At 44.9% G+C, this 16,346-nt stretch overlaps 1 protein-coding gene across 4 annotated transcripts in view; it reads left to right on the top strand.

Moving 5' to 3' along the window:
- Positions 1-347: 347 nt before the first annotated feature.
- Positions 348-16,346, top strand: part of C17H2orf80 (chromosome 17 C2orf80 homolog) — a 29,777-nt gene continuing 13,778 nt past the window's right edge. For 2 of the 4 annotated variants that reach the window (XM_075951414.1, XM_075951412.1), the window contains exons 1-6: positions 348-475; positions 3,901-4,019; positions 5,781-5,862; positions 7,575-7,657; positions 9,801-9,888; positions 10,434-10,505. In XM_075951414.1, the coding sequence (XP_075807529.1) occupies positions 3,979-4,019; positions 5,781-5,862; positions 7,575-7,657; positions 9,801-9,888; positions 10,434-10,505 (366 nt within the window). In that variant the 5' untranslated portion in view covers positions 348-475; positions 3,901-3,978. Of the gene's footprint in view, positions 496-3,900; positions 4,020-5,780; positions 5,863-7,574; positions 7,658-9,800; positions 9,889-10,433; positions 10,506-12,721; positions 13,117-16,346 lie in introns of those variants that run through there. The other 2 variants (XM_075951415.1, XM_075951413.1) reach the window with 2 other exon arrangements.

Genomic DNA, 16,346 nt, shown 5'->3' with positions numbered 1-16,346 from the left:
AGAATCATCCCAAGAAATTGCTTGGGATACTCTGTATGGAGGAGCTGGAGTTCCACTGGCTTCTCCAGCAATCCTTGCTGGTCCACTGACTCCTCCATTGTAGCCAAATGCTGTCTTAGAAAAGAAGGAAAGAAAGAGAGGAGAGAGAAAATGAAAACCGGGGGAAGTGGCTTCCTCTTCTCAGCTTTCTGATTAATTATTCAGCTGGTGCACCTATGCCTACCCAGGTGAAAAGATACGTGAACGACTGAAGGCCAAGGCCACAGTTGGTCTCAAATATACGACCTCTCCACTATGTGCGTGGGAGGAGACACGAGGATGTTTATAAAACTATTTTCATCCAGGCACAGTTTCCTAGCAACCAGGCAGAAGCATCTGCGTTCAGGAAGACTTTGAGCAGCAGCTCAAGCCTTCCAATGCCCAAGCCTGCCTGCGGGTACCAGAAAGAGCAGAAGCGCTGCGTCAGCTCCAGTTGGTGAGACATTCTGGGGACTGGTAAGAGCCTGCAGCCAGCATAGCGTAGTAGAGGCTAAGACGGGACTGTGGAGAGGGGGTCGGCTTAGAATGTGCCGATATTCCAAGGGCCCAGGACGCCTAAAACTCCAGGGCTGTGATTTGGGGAAGGGTGGGGGTGGACTTGGTGTCTGTAAGAGCTAGAGCGTGAGGCAGCCGACGTCTTAGCAGGGTCCCTCTTGTGTGTTTCCAGCTAGTGGTCTTGATTCCTTTGGGGCTCTATAGACAGAATAGAGTGACATGCAAAATTCAAGTCTAACTGAATTCAAGCCTATGCAAATGGCCCTCTCTCATCCGGGCGAAGCGGACAAAGGAACCGATCCTCTCCAGTTAGCCCAACCTCAGCTAATGGTTGTTTTACACAGGTCAGGGAACCCTGATTGCTCCTCGAGCAGATCAGGGAGGGGGACTTGATTGGGGGAGGGGGAGGGAAATGGGAGGCGGTGGCGGGGAGGAGGCAGAAATCCTTAATAAATAAATAAATTAAAAAAAATAAGCAAGCATATCCATCTCACATGTATGTAAGTCTATGCTATTCTTTAATAAATGATAAGATTATATGCAAAAAAAAAGAAATGAAAAGAAAAAAAGTTACTTTGCATAACATGACACAGAGAGTTGGTCTTTCAAGGTCCTGACCCCCTGCCTCATGATCTAGAGGTGGTAAGCACTAGCATTGTTATTATTTAATATATATATATTATATATATGATATACCTTCAGGGATTATGCCATGTTGGAATGGGGTGTTAAGAGAAAGCTGTGACACCAATCAAAAGACACAAATTTGTAATTCTTAAGTGTGAAAATCAAAGGGCTTGCTCAGAGCTGTAAGAAAGAATTGGTTGCTGGGTGGGGGAGGCGCACACCTTTAATCCCAGCACACAGGAGGCAGAGGCAGGTGGATCTCAGTGAGTTGGAGGCCAGCCTGGTCTACAGAGTGAGTTCCAGGACATCCATGACTGTTACACAGAGAAACCACGTTTCAAAAAACAAAAAAAGAAAGGAAGGAAGGAAGGAAGGAAGGAAGGACGGAAGGAAGGAAGGAAGGAAGGAAAAAAGGAAGGAAGGAAGAAAGAAAGAAAATCGGTTAAAGTAAGTGCTAAGACTTTCACTATTCAGGCTTCAAAGCTAATGATCCTGTCTTCTGCCACGGTATTGAGCCCACTTCATGCCAAAAAATTGAGCCCACTTTCTATTAATGAAATAAGACAACATCCTATGAACTTATGCTTTTATAAATTATTAAATTAAAAGAACTTTAGCACATTTCGGCCTTCATGGAATGATAGATGTCAGGGTGAGGTCTGGCAAGAAGTTAACTAGACCTGTTGTTCGTTTTGCTTTTTGTCTTTTGTAACACATGAGCAGCTTGCCCATGGTCATATCAACCAGCTGCAGAGAGGATGCCACATCCCAGTGCCTGGCTTCCCTGGGCCAGGGCTTTTCTTCCCCTAGGCCATGAGGCCTCCTAACTTGCAGCATTCTCTCCTACCCTCTCCTGATCAGAGCAATTGCAGCGTCTTTGGAATGCACCCATCTTGTATGCTGTGCTCCTCCACCTCTCCACCCCCACTGGCTCCCTCTCACAGGCTGCAGCAGAAGCACCCGCAGGAAGAGCACGCCTTCTTTTCAATTACCTTTAAAGCACGGATTGTAAATCACATGTACAACTTAAATAGTCTGTCCACATTTTTGTTACATCTTCTCCAGAGAAACAAAACAAGGAGAGGGGTGGGGGTGGGGGGAGAGGCAGGGAAAGAGAGAGGGAGGGGGAGAGGGGGAGAGAGAGAGGGAGGGAGGGGGAGAGAGAGAGAGAGAGAGAGAGAGAGAGAGAGAGAGAGAGAGAGAGAGAGAATAGGTGCAGTCTGTACTGAAAACATCTACTGAACTACCACAAAATTGCTGAGAGAGGGAGAAAGACTGGCTTTAGAGAAACTGGTTCCCATGATTGTAGAGGCTTGGTCAGTCTGAATTTGATCAAGGAGACCAGCAGAGTCTGGAGACACCAGAAAGAGTTGCAGTTAGAATCTAAGCTGTCTGCTGACAGATTGCCTTCTTGCTAGAAGAGGTTAATCCTTGTTCATTCAAGGCTTTTAACCAGCTAGGTAGGGCCACTCACATCTGGAAGGAAATATACTTTACTTTAAAGTTCATCAAATTAAATGTTTATCTCACCCAGAAAGCAATTTTACAAAAAAAAAAAAAAAATCCAGAATAACGTTTTGATGTTGTTTGTTTGTTTTGCTTTTGTTTCTTTGTTTTTGTTTTTTGTTTTTTTTCTTAAGACAAAGGTCTCTCTGTGTTGCCATGGCTGTCCTGGAACTAGTTCTGTAGACCAGACTGGCCTTGAATGCAGAGGTCTGCCTGCCTCTGCCTCCCGAGTACTGGGATTAAACGCATGTGTCACCACCACCCAGGGCAGCATAGCATTCAACAAAATAGCTAATAATAGTGATTCAGTCATCAAATTAGCCATCACAATGTGATTAAAATCTTTTAAATTAATACAGATGATGCTGGTAGGTTTGATTCCTAGTCATACGTTGCTGAGTTTCCCCATTCAATAGTAATGATTTTTTTCACAATTGTGTGTGTGTGCTGTGCGTATGTGTGATTTCAGAGCCCCTTTGATTCCATTACCTTCTCTTTGATTTCTAGTTCAAAGTCAAGGTGAGACCTGAAGACACACTCGCCACTATTGTGTGGACTGTCAAATGACAGTCCGTGACAGCTCTGGGAAGTCATGGGCAGTTCCGTCATGGGCGGGCTGTAAACACACTGGGACTCACGGTGTCAACCATACACAGGACACTTCCATAATATCAGACCACAAGTCAGCCTGTATGAGTGGTTCTGCCCAAAGAGCCTGGTCAACTGCTGCATGAACCATCCCTGTTTTCCAATATTAGTGCGATTAGTGTGATTAGTGTGAGGGTGAGCACACAGTGAGTGTGAGAAAAGCTTGAAAGAGGGCAGGCTGGACGGCTCAGCAGGTCAAAATACTTAAAACACACTTAAGCCAAATACTTAAACTCAGGTCTAAGGACCTGAGTTCCATTCTTGGGTGACATCTCAGAGAGCCAGCTTCTGAGACTTCTCCTAGACCTCCACACGTGTGCCACGGCAATGGGGACCCGCACTCGTATGTACACACAAAATTAAGTTACTTAATAATTTTCTGTAATTAAAATTTGAAAGGAATAAGCTGTCAGATGGGCACAAGGTCCAGGGCTAGCCTCCAGGTCCCTTTCTGAGTTGGAACTTGCTGAATGGGAGTTCTGAATTCTGGATGCTCTTGGATGCCTTCCACAGCCTCGGACTCCATGACTGGTATTTGTAGCAACAGCGTTCCTAATTCATATTCTCTCTGATTTGCTGCTGTAGTTTCTAGGCTTGCAGAAATTGCTCTTCCTAAAGGCTGTCAGGTGGAGCGCAAGCTATCCGGTCAGCCCCGGCCTTGCCATGGAAAAGAGTCGTGTGAAGCGGGAGGTGAAGAGGCTGCTGTGAGTATCGCCCAGATAGATGTCCTGGGTACCGGCGGGTGCACAGGAAGCTAAGGAGGGATCTCGCTGCTCTGCTGGAGAAAGCCAGCAGACGCTCTGGTCTCTGTCTCTGCCATGCAGGCATATGCGGTGCAGGGCAGGATTCAGAATCTCTTGGGCAAATGCTTCTGCAGCAGCGTGCATGTGCAAGCTCCCCACAGCCTCGGGGGACAGTATGCACCACCGAAAGGGGCAACACTTACTGGCAAAAGATACAGATGCCTAGATGTGCCCTGGGGCCTGGCATTGAAACAGAGCCTCTGCAGCTTCTATTGCCACACTTAACAACTTGACTTCTAAACTTTCTTGGCTAATAAAGAAAAGATCAAGTTTCCCATAAATTTCCCTCATCCCACTCAGTTTTTCTTTAATTTGGTATTTCAAAAATGTTGGTGAAAAATCACCGATCATACAACAAGAAGAGGTCATATTTTATTTTGTATGTAATGTTGCCACAATCCTAGTATTTTTTCTCATCGAAGACCATATAATAGATTCCATCAAATGTCCATTGTCTGCTTATAAAGATGACTGTCTTCTACTAAATCTTTAAGAAATGCCAGATAAACATGTATGGAATTCACTCATGTTTTCACATACGCGTTTGGAGCCATTATAACAAAAAAACACAAACAGTAGTTAAGCATGGTGACTCTAGCGGGTGTAGAGGTGCACACCTTCAATCCCAGCACTATGGGAGGAGGAGACAGCTCCATCTCTGTGAGTTCAAGGCTGGTTTGGTCTACAGAGTTCCAGAACAGCCATGACTGTATCATCTGTCTCAAACAGATGATAGATAGATAGATAGATAGATAGATAGATAGATAGATAGATAGATAGATAGATGATAGATAGATGATAGATAGATGATAGATAGATGATAGATAGATGATAGATAGATAGATTTATAGATGATAGATAGATAGATGATAGATAGATAGATAGATAGATAGATGATAGATGATAGATAGATAGATAGATAGATGATAGATAGATGATAGATAGATAGATGATAGATAGATAGATAGATGATAGATAATAGATAGATAGATAGATAGATAGATAGATAGATAAATGATAGATAGATAAATGATAGATAGATAGATAGATAGATAGATAGATAGATAGATGATAGATAGATAGATAGATAGATGATAGATAGATGATAGATAGATAGATAGATAGATAGATAGATAGATAGATAATTTTCTTGCTGACCATATTAACTCCAGGTATAATGTAAAATGCTGGTGCATTCTGTGGGAAATATTACAGAAATATATTCTGTTATGTTAGAGCCTCCTCTTCTTAGAGTATAAACACCCATAGGAGATGCATCTGCTTCTGTCTCCTGCTTGGATTAAAGGCATGGACTATAATGCCCAGCAGGAAATCTTTTATTTTATACGGGGAGCTTAGCCCTCCTCTTACAAAAAAAAAAAATCTTTTCTATATGTTGACATTTTGCATCCTTCCTGCTTTCCAACGATGAGTTTAGTATTAAGATAAATGTGATTTAAGTTCATTATCATCAGGGGTTTTAAACCTGCAGCCTTTGGAGATCACTCCCCAAGCCAATATTGAATGTTACAGCTCCTAGACCAACAATGAGTTCTGCTGCATTTTTATCGGGGTGGGGGAGGGACTGGGAAGAAAGTCTCTTTCTGAAGACAGAACCCCGTATCATTCCCCAAAGCTCAATGCTGCTCTCTTGCTTTCAAGGGGAGAGTATATTGGCATCAGACTTCGGGAAAACGAATTTGACCCAAAAGGAAGAGGCCAACTCACCTTTCTAGATGAGATGGTAAAGAGTGTCCTACTGGTGCAACTCCCATTGCGTTCTGTATGTAATAAGGGGCCAGAACAGGGATCAAACGCCTGTGTAACTTAACGCATGCGCACGCACGGATGTGCACAAGCGTGCGCACGCGCACTCACACACACGCACGTGCACGTGGGCACCCGGTCCTCTTCCCTGTGCTTTCCTCACCCTAAGGTTGTCCCTATGATCATTTTAACCCACCAAATAGAAAGCAAAAAGAGAATATGAAAATCAACCTAGGCGGGAAAAGATTTAAACCAATGACTGCGAGATAAAACGTTGACTCACCGTGTTAAAGACCTTGTCAGAACTAGCAATAGGGTAGTTCTCAACTCTAATCACTTACTATTGTTTGCATCAGCGCAGTAAGGCAAAGTCATACATGACCCTAGAATCCTTTTCGTTATTCTTACTGAGTTCAGGCTCATGTTACGTTCTGCTGGCTCATGACACAGAAATTAGAGAAGAAACTACAGAGAGATTTAATCCAAAAGAAATTAGTAAACTCAGTTTACACCCCCCCCCCCCCGGCCCATGATCTTTCCTTGTGCTGAGAGGGATGAGTCTCTTTTCCTCAGTTTCCCTCTGTGTAAAGCCAGGGTTTGTAGTTAAGCCTGCCTCTTTGTGTGCACATATCACACAGGGCATTAAACAGATCAGAGCAGAACTTCTCAAACTTTAATGAGGTTTTATTACAGAGCTATTTTGATTCTGGAGGTCAGGGTAGGGCCGAGTGCTTCTATTTCTAATGAGCACGACCATGTAACTGGTCCAAACATCAAGCTCCTGATGAAGTGTCACCAGGTCACCGTGGTCCAAACCCCTGATTTATTATTTAGGTCAACATTTTATTTAACTCAGGTCCCTGGAGGGCATCACTACACTGTTTAGAGATGTTTAGAACCTTAACCAATCCCCGACCAGCCTTCACCTTCCTGGCTATGGTGATGGAAAGGAAATGTTGGTACTGAGCGGCAAACACACTTATTAAGTAAGAGCTGACAGATGACCTACAGAAAGTCTTTGCTGTGATGAGAGTCAGTGCAAAAATTGACCCTCAGTGCTGTACCAGGTGTGAGGCTCTCCACCTATCTCTCAGTCGGGCCCATTGCTCATGCTGTGCCCCCCTGGAGTGAACTTCTCCATTTGTATAAACCCCCTTTCCTACAGGCTCTAGCCCTGAGACTCCCTCCTCAGTGAAAGTCAGTCAGGATTGTTTCTGTCTCCTCAGCTGAGCACCACAGTGCCTCCATCGAGGGTCCCACACCTCCTCTGTCCCCTGGGAGTACAGGTCTAACACCAAACAGGACTGTCAAATGTTCTCTATGGCTTTCTTTCTCCACTCTCTCCTTTTGCCTTTTTAAGCCCTAAGGAGAGGGAGGCCCAGCCTCATCAGCGCCTCACCCAGGAATATTCCTGAGCCCTTGGAAAGCCCGGTGCAAGGCCACATTCCCCAACTGCCAGTTGAGGGTTCTCTCTTTTCTGGACCACACACGGCACGTAACTGTTTAGTGGCAGATAAAGTAAATGTCTGGGTCCTGGAATATCCCTAACTGAACATCAGGCTGTTTATAAATAAGGATCTTCCCTAAGTGGAACATGACAGAGGCTGGGGCTTAGTGAGGCCATTGTCCAGGGAAGCGCTTTGCCAAAATCTGAACCCACACTGTCTGCTCTCTATTTCCTGCTTCCAGGCCCACTATGACCTGGCCGTCAGTGTTGCTTGTCAATGGGTAGATCCCTCAGAAGATTTAACTTGGCTCCAGTGGGAGAAAGTGTAAGTTGAAATGCGTTTGATGTTTTTCTTTTCAATCTATCTGTTTATTTAGTGTGGGTAAGGAGGTAGGTATGGACACACCTTCCTGTGCATGGATGTGGGTGTATGCAGAGCTCAGAGGTCAATGTCAGTGTCTTTCTCAGTCTCTCTTCACTTAGGTTTTGAAGTAGCATCTGTCTCCCACTGAATCTGGAGCTCACCACAGGAAAGCCTAGCTAGCCAGCAAGCTCCAGAGAGCGCCTGGCCCCATCTCCATCCCCCAGCATTAGGATTCAGGCTGTGTCAACATGCTCAGAGTTTTACATGAATGATGAGGAAAGGCTCTAAACTCAGGGCCCATGCTTGTGTAAGACAAGCTCTTTACCTACTGAGCCGTCTCCCCAGCCCTGGCGGGTTTCCCTTTTACAATGTGATGGAGGAAGGTCCAGCCCTACCCGGTGTTTTGTTATGAGGCTCTCTGATGTAGAAACACAGGGCAAACTTCTCCTCCAGCCAGAAGCCTGAATACACACTCCATGGGCAGTTTGAGGACATGGTAGATGTGCTCACCTAGTTTGTATTTCTAATCATTGGTTTCCATCAAGTTTAAAAAAAATAATCTTGCATGGGAAGCTTTCTCTGAGAAGCATGACTTCATTGTATTATATATGAGAGGCATGACTTCACTGTATTATATAGGAGAGGCATGACTTCACTGTATTATATAGGAGAGGCACGACTTCACTGTATTATATAGGAGCTATGAGTCTCAATGGTTAGTTCTGTAGGCAGAGCCTGAAATTGCTTCCCAAGGACCACCTTACACGGTTTCTGGAGCGTGGAAGCAGCTAAGTACTTGAGTCTGTGCGATCATTTCCTCCTCGAGCTTATCAGCCTTTTCCTTCAAGTGCAGCGATTCAGCAGACACGTTCAACTGGTCAGAACAGGGAACTAAGGGGCTGTGATCAGATAGCTCATCCCAAAGTCCAGAGACCAGCTCTATTCCGCGATCCTGGCTCAAGGTCACAGTTAAGAACTGACTGTAATAAGCAGAAAATCTAGTTTGAACAACTTTAACAGAGGAGCAACGAGGAGATGAGAAATCAAGAGGAGAGAAGGTCGGGGAGGCAAGTTTGATTGCCTGTATATCTTCCAAGTTTGTGAACTGGACTGTTAGGCACAGTGATTTAAATCTCAGGGGCAAAGGATTTGCCAATAAATTGACTATCGGAGTTCAATAACTGGGCCTTACATGATGGAAAGAGAGCAAATTCCCTCAAATTGTCTTCTAAGCTCTCTCTCTCTGTCTCTGTCTCTCTCTCTCTCACACATACACACACACACGCACACGCACGCACGCGCGCACACACACACACACACACACACAATGCGTTTCTGTTTTTTTTTAAACCTCACCTGATGCTACCAGATTCCACCTCCAGTCTCTTTTCCTGGGTGGACACTATTCTTGTCATCTCACTTCAGAACAAGGTTCAGTTCAAACCAGGATAGATTTAAACAAACAACAAGCAGACGGACGTGGCATGTGTCTCAGTGTCTCTGTTTTCTGATTTGTCTGCACATAGAACACACTGGCCAGACCCGTGCCCAGAATCTAGGGGTATCCCAGCCTTCCTAACGGTAAGCTTCCCCAAACAGACGATGAGAAGCAGGGTGGACTCCTGCCCCCATGGGGCAGTCAGCATTTGTGACAGGTTTAGGAAAAACAGACAAAAACGAAAAATTCATCACTTTGTTGGGAGATCAACAGAAAATCAATCATATTAATCCTACTTTAAAAGTGGATAATCCACAACCATGGCTGGTTACCTATGGATTAGTATCACCTTGGCAGCTATCAAAAAGAACAATAGGAGCCTGGAAAACAGACGGCTCAGTCAGCCTTACTGCACGATTTGATCCCCAGCACCGACATAAAATGCCGGGCATGGTGGCATAAAGTTATAATCACAGCCCTAAAGAGGCAAAGATGTGGCTCCCTGGTGTCTGCTGGCAGCCTCGCCTACATGGTGAGCCCAGGTCCAGGGAGAGACCCTGACTCAGAAACCAAGGTGGATGGGTCCAGGGGAATCACCAGAAGCTGGCCTCTGGCCTCCATACACACACTCACACTCCAACCTTCTCTATCCATATTTCCCCTTAGGAAAGCGCCACTTCACGGCAGACCCTTGTATCCAAACCGAAAAGAGCGCGAAGCAGTGATCTTATCATCTTACGCCGGAGTCTTAATGGTGAGGAAAAGAGCACTCTCTATGTGGACACTCTGGTTTTATTCTTTGTTGTTATTTTGATTTTCAAGACAGGGTTTCTCTGTGTAGCCCTAGCTGTCCTAGAACTTACTCTGTAGCCCAGGCTGGCCTTGAACTCACAGAAATCCACCTGCCTCTGCCCCCCAAGTGCTTGAATCAAAGGCGTGCACCGCCACACCCAGCTTCATTTCAGGATTTCTAAGCTCATTTTGGTACTAATGTATACTTACATGTTTTCAATATTGATTCTAAATGCCTGGGATTTACTAATAGTAAAATTTGTGATTTTAAATATGTAGTAAAAATTTGGCCTCCATACCGTACTGTAAAAATATTTATGGGAGACAAGAAAAAAAAGATGAGAAATATTAATGTCTAGAAAACTTGGTTACACAATAATCTAGGAGTTATTACTGAGTTGCTGTGTTACCTTACACTGTACAACTAGAACCATTATAGCTGCAGTAATTTTGTTTTTTAATAAAGAAAAAGCCACAATATGACAACACATTGTTTTTGTTTCACAGAACAGTATCCCAATTGAGGAAGTCCTGAAAATTTATGGTGTCTATTCTTCTACTGAACCTGATTCTACAAAGGTAAGAGTGTTATGGGACTTATTGATACCGAGAATGTATACATGCCAGGGATTGAACTCAGGGCCTGTTTATGGGTATAAGTTAAGCAAACGCTCTACCATAGACATATTCCCAGACCTTAGTTCTCAGCTCTTTATGTGTATGGGTGTGTGTGTGTGTCTGTATGTGTGTGTGTGTGTCTGTATGTGTCTCTGTATGTGTATGTGTGTGTGTCTGTGTGTGTCTCTGTATGTGTATGTGTGTGTCTGTATGTGTCTGTGTGTGTATGTGTGTATGTATGTGTGTGTCTATGTGTGTGTGTCTGTGTGTGTGTGTATGCGAGTGTGTGTGTGTTGCTGGGGAGTTTCCTCAGAGTTTTCTACCAGCTAAGCATCCATTCTGCCATTGAGCTGTGTTCCCAGCCTCTGAATATACATTCACAACGATATACTTTCAGGCATCAGATAATAACAATTTTATGTCCAAAAGTAAAAACTGAGGTATTGAAATTTCTCAGCAAATAAGGCTCCTGCAGTCAATCTTAGCTCCCTGGTTCAGTTCCCCAAATCTATGTAGTGGAAGGAGAGAACACACTGCCGAAAGCTGCCCTCTGACCGCTACACGAATGCTGTGGCACACAAGTGTCCACTCCCCACACACTCCAAATAAATAGTTGTATTGATTTTGTTTTTTGAGACATTTCGCTTTGTAGCCCTGACTGTCCTGGAACTGGCTCTGTAGACCAGGATGGCTTCAAACTCAGAGATCTGCCTGCCTCCTGAGTGCTGGGATTAAAAGTGAGTGCCACTGCCACCTGGCAATAATTTTATTTCTTTAAATATTTATTTATTTATTATGTATACAATATTCTGTCTGTGTCTATGCCTGCAGACCAGAGAAGGGCACCAGACCCCATTACAGACGGTTGTGAGCCACCATGTGGTTGCTGGGAATTGAACTCAGGACCTTTGGTAGAGCAGGCAATGCTCTTAACCTCTGAGCCATCTCTCCAGCCCAATTCTATTTTTAATAAAGGTAAAAACCAGATACAGCCCTATCTTGAGCTACATGTGCTTATAAAATGCTCCCTTTTAAGTGGAGTGGCATACAGTAACTACCAGTGTGTTCTGCGGAGGGCTGGGGAGCCATACACCGTAACCTGGTGAGTCCTGCGGAGGGCTGGGGAGCCATACGCAGTAACCTGGTGGGCCCTGTGAAGGGCTGAGCTGCAGAACACGGTAACCTGGTGGGCCCTGTGGAGGGCTGAGCTGCAGAACACGGTAACCTGGTGGGCCCTGTGGAGGGCCCTGTGAGGGGCAGCGACGAGGCACTGGGCTAGGAGTCCAGACCCCACCGTTTTTGCCCACTGTAACTTCTCACTTGTGCTTTCAGTGATGTGGACCTAGCAAGTCACACCTTGCATCTGTTTGACATATTCTACCTCCAGAATGAGGACCAGATCCATAAGGATTATGTTCAAGAAAAAAAAACATAGCAAATGGTGACCCCTGCCCCATTCTCATTGACTCCTTGGGCATCCCTGGCAGGATGGCTCAATGCAGCGCTTTCTTTCTCCCTCTCCAGAGCCCTCAATGTGTCCTTTTCCTTCTTTGGGCCTCTACATTTTATCCTTCTATTTTAAAAAGGGCTCTGTTGCCAGCTGTGGTGGCACACAGCTGTAATCTCAGCACTTAGGCGATGGAGGCAGGAGAATCAAGAGTTTAAGGTCATTCTTGACAACAGGTAATTCAGGCCACCCTGGACTGTCTGAGGTCCTGTGTTTGAAAAACAAAAGTCTCCTGAATGATTTTCAAGCCAGTTCCGTTCTCACAGCTTATAAATGTGTGAACACTCAATGAGAGTTTAAATACTACCTACGATCCCTGTGCCGCTGGAAATTTCTTTGGGGAAGGAGAAAGGGAGGGGCTGAGCCAGCATGCTCACCCCCGATCTTATTTCTGCTCATTGTCCCTTGTCTCATTGTCCCAAATGTTTCATCTGGACTTGGGAGGGAGTCAAGCGTAGACCAGGGCTAGGAACACACTCTGTGTCCTCACCTCTCGATGACGGTATGCCAACAGTGGGCCACAAACACAGGGCAGCTGTCCCCTGTTCTTGCACCCACAGCCCACAGTATGTAAGCGATGGGTCACAGCCACAAAGCAGGTTGAAGGATTCAGAAGGAGGTCAAGGCCAGACACAGCACAGTTATTTATCCCCTGTTCTTGTACCTGCAGATTGTACTGTACAAGCAATGGGTTGCAGAAGTTCAAGTGCCTACCTCATCCACCTCCACAGCCAAGTATTTACTGCGTCCTGAGGTTTTGAAACCTTCTCAGCATCTGCTGAGATCTAAATCGCCCAGTCCCTGAAGGAATCACAGCTTTCTCCCTGACCACAAGCATTGCTTATCTGCATGTTTGTTTGCTCTTTCAAACTGCGGGGTTGAATGTCAGGCATGAGCCAGTGAGCAAGTCAGGCAAGGCGCCTTGTTGTGGATGGATTTTCCTTTGGTCTCCAGTTCACAAAAACAACACAGAGACTTCCTATTAATTATGAAAGCTCAGCTTACAGCTTAAGTTTGTTCCCTAACTAGCTCTTATAACTTAAATTAACCATTTATATTAATCTATGCTTTATCATGTTGTGTTACATCTCTTCTATCTTGTACCTCCTGTTCCTTTGCATTCTCTGGCATCTCCTCTGCTCATAGATCCTCCTCTTCCTCTCTCTGTTCCTAAGTCGCTCCTATCTCTCCTGCCTAGCTATTGGCCATTTAGCTTTTTATTACATCAATCACAGCAAACACAACTTCACACAGAGTACAAATATCCCACAACACCCTTTTTTAATAATGTAAATCTCATATTCTGTACTGAGGCTTATCTTGGCAGGTGCTCACAAGGGACTGAGCAGCTTTTGAAGTTGAAGAAAGCCCAGCTGTTGTGGTGTTCCAACCACACACACCACACTGCTCAGTTCCCAGAAGCATTCTTTCTGTGGCCCTGTCTCCTCTCCCTCACAGAAATATGTCCCAAGCCAAAATATGCTCACTGGGTTCCACTTGTGATTTTCTGTCCTTCATCTCCTGGCTTTGAGGAGGTGGTAGCTACACTGGTTGACCAATTAGGTCTCAGTCCCCATGCTTCATTCTGAAGGGGACGATGCTGTGACCTTCTGGTTTGGTGGGGTCATGGTGTACAAATGACCATGTCTGAGCACCTGGGCTAAAACAGGAGGCCGTGCTGCTAACGTGTGGGTATGTCTGCCCAGTCACTCAGTCCATCATGGAAGAGTCGCTGTTCAGTGGCATGTAGCCTTTATCCTCACAATCAGACCAACAGTGAGAAGTGGGGATGTGTCTGGTCTACAAAGTAGCCGGCTTGGAAGATACTCAGGTCATACTGTACCAGGAACTTTCCTCAGGAACTTGCGTTGCCTTGTGGCCATGAGCTGCGATCATCTATTGATTCACATAAGAGAGTAATTTACCTGCTGCTCAACTGTAGACTCTGAACTCTTGCTGCCTGGATTTCAATTGCAGCTCTGCCAGATTCAAGTACAATGATCATTTCCAATATCTATAAACCTCCGTTCATAAAATCAAGGCTAGAAGGTAGGGTTGTTGTGGCCATTAAGCAAGTCAGCCCAATGAAGCCTTAGTGTTTAGCACACGAAAACCTCAAAATAATAGCTAGAATCAAGGTTCTGGAACCCAAGACTGGGCAACTGAATTAGTCTATGTTCTTATACATCAGAGTTTCATTTAGTTCTTTTCCCTTTTTTTGTTTTTTGTTTTGTTTTTGTTTTTCAAGACAGAATTTCTCTGTGTAGCCCTGGTTGTCCTGGAAATCACTCTATAGAGCAGTCTGGAGTGGAACTCAGAGACCCACCTACTCTGCCTCCCAAGAACCAACTGCTGGGATTGAAGGTGTGAGGCACCACACCCAGCTTATTTTTCTCCTTTTTGAGACAAAGTCTTGTGTTGTAGTCAGGCTAGCCTTGACCTCTTTGTATAGCCAAACTGGCCCCTGAACTTGAAGCAATCCTCATCTCAGTATCTCGAGCCCTGGGATACACCACCCAGCCTAGCTTTCTGTCAGGGTTTCTTGAACTCTTGAGCCAGACAATTCTGTGTTGCATGTGTTGGAAGCTGGAACTGGGAACTGCCTTGTGTAGTGAAGTGTTTAGCACGCGATGCCTGGCCACCAGCTAGCAGAGGCAAGAAGGCTCTCTCTGTTTGTGACAGTTAAAAATGCTTCCTGCCTGCCAAATGTGTCCTGGGAACAAAAATCTCTTCTCATTGAGACTCACTGCTCTAAGTATCCAAACATTAACCAGCTAATCAAATGTGTATATTATTATCACAGTGCAAACTTGGCCTGTTTGAGGTAGCCAGTTCCCCAAATGATTGTGGTTTGCCAGAGCAATGCTAGCAGCCCCTCCCCATCCCCGCCAGGAGCTCCTACCTGCAGGCTCTGCTCCACCCAGAGGACCTTTCTGCAGCCTGGGTAGGGAACAGGGAGGATCTCTCAGCGTATGCTCAATGTATCATTTCAAAATTTAAACTGTAGGACTTTCTTAAAACAGTCTTTTGGGGTTTAACATAACTTCGAAAGTAATGGTTTTAATTAGAAGTCAGAGTGGTTTGAAAGCAATAGATGTTGTCAAAGGTTCTTTACTACTTATATCGGAGTGACCTTTGGCTCCTTTGGATAAAATGTCTCCTAAGCAACAACTGAAACAGTTTCTAAGCCAGAGTTTAAAACTCAGGGGAAAAACAAATCAGATTAGGGTGAATTTCCGGCAACTGGAAAAGATTTGTGGCTACTGTGTGCAACCTGGTGCCGTTCTCTGGGGCTCTCTGCTGCCCCCTGGTGATAGAAAGGCAGCACAGGCAGGTACTGTTCACTGTAAGCTACAGGTGCCTGACAGATGGTCATTTTTTTGTTAATAAGGAATTTGGTTTTCTGTTTGTTTTGTTTCGTTTTTCTGATGAGGAGTCTTGATTCAGAGAAGGTTCAATTAAAGGCTTTACATAAGTGTGGGGTATTTACAACTGTTTTCAAATAAATTTAAAATGCCCAACTTGATTTAAACTGAAGAAAACTCATAAATAAATCAACAGTCTCATTTGATGGAAGAGAAGGGGACAAAAGAAAGGAAGGCAGAGAGAATGAAAGTGTGTGGAGGAGAGAAGGGCTCTGAATAAAGAACCTCAGGTCCTCAGCTTTTCCTCTGCCTTCCCCAAACTCACCCCATCCTAACAGCCAGCATTTAAACCATCCTGAGCAACACTCAGACATCAAGATTCCCAGGCAAGGCAGACAGGGCCCTGACCCAGATCCATCCCTTTCTAGCTGCAGACCTCTCTTGAGTTATCTTTCGCTGGTCTCCAGTTTCCTATGTGTGAGTAAGCCTACGGTTGGTTACTCCTTAACACACCAGACTGTTGTGAGGATTAAGTGGGACCATGCCTATCAGTTACATGACGGCCCAAAGGGAGCCTTCCGCAGGACCGCCATTACTGCAAAGCCCACCCTGCGGGGGACACCAGCCTCCTCCCTGCCAGGACCAGGCGCCTCTACCTCTCACATTTACTTCAGGTACCTTCTCTTCTTGAAGCATTTTCCCCAGATTAATTCGTACAGACATGAAGATGAGGGCCTTGCTGGAGACAGAAGGACCTACAGTTTCTTTTCTTTTTCTTTTCCTTTCTTTCTTTCTTTCTTTCTTTCTTTCTTTCTTTCTTTCTTTCTTTCTTTCTTTCTTTTTCTCTCAGATACCTGCTTGTGAACCTACACTTTCAACAAAAGCTGAACTTTTGGGGGTGGGGGAGGGAGGCGTTTCAAGACAGGGTTT

Source organism: Microtus pennsylvanicus, chromosome 17, assembly GCF_037038515.1.
Source record: "Microtus pennsylvanicus isolate mMicPen1 chromosome 17, mMicPen1.hap1, whole genome shotgun sequence".
NCBI lineage: Eukaryota > Metazoa > Chordata > Mammalia > Rodentia > Cricetidae > Microtus > Microtus pennsylvanicus.
This window is presented reverse-complemented; position numbering and strand designations above follow the sequence as displayed.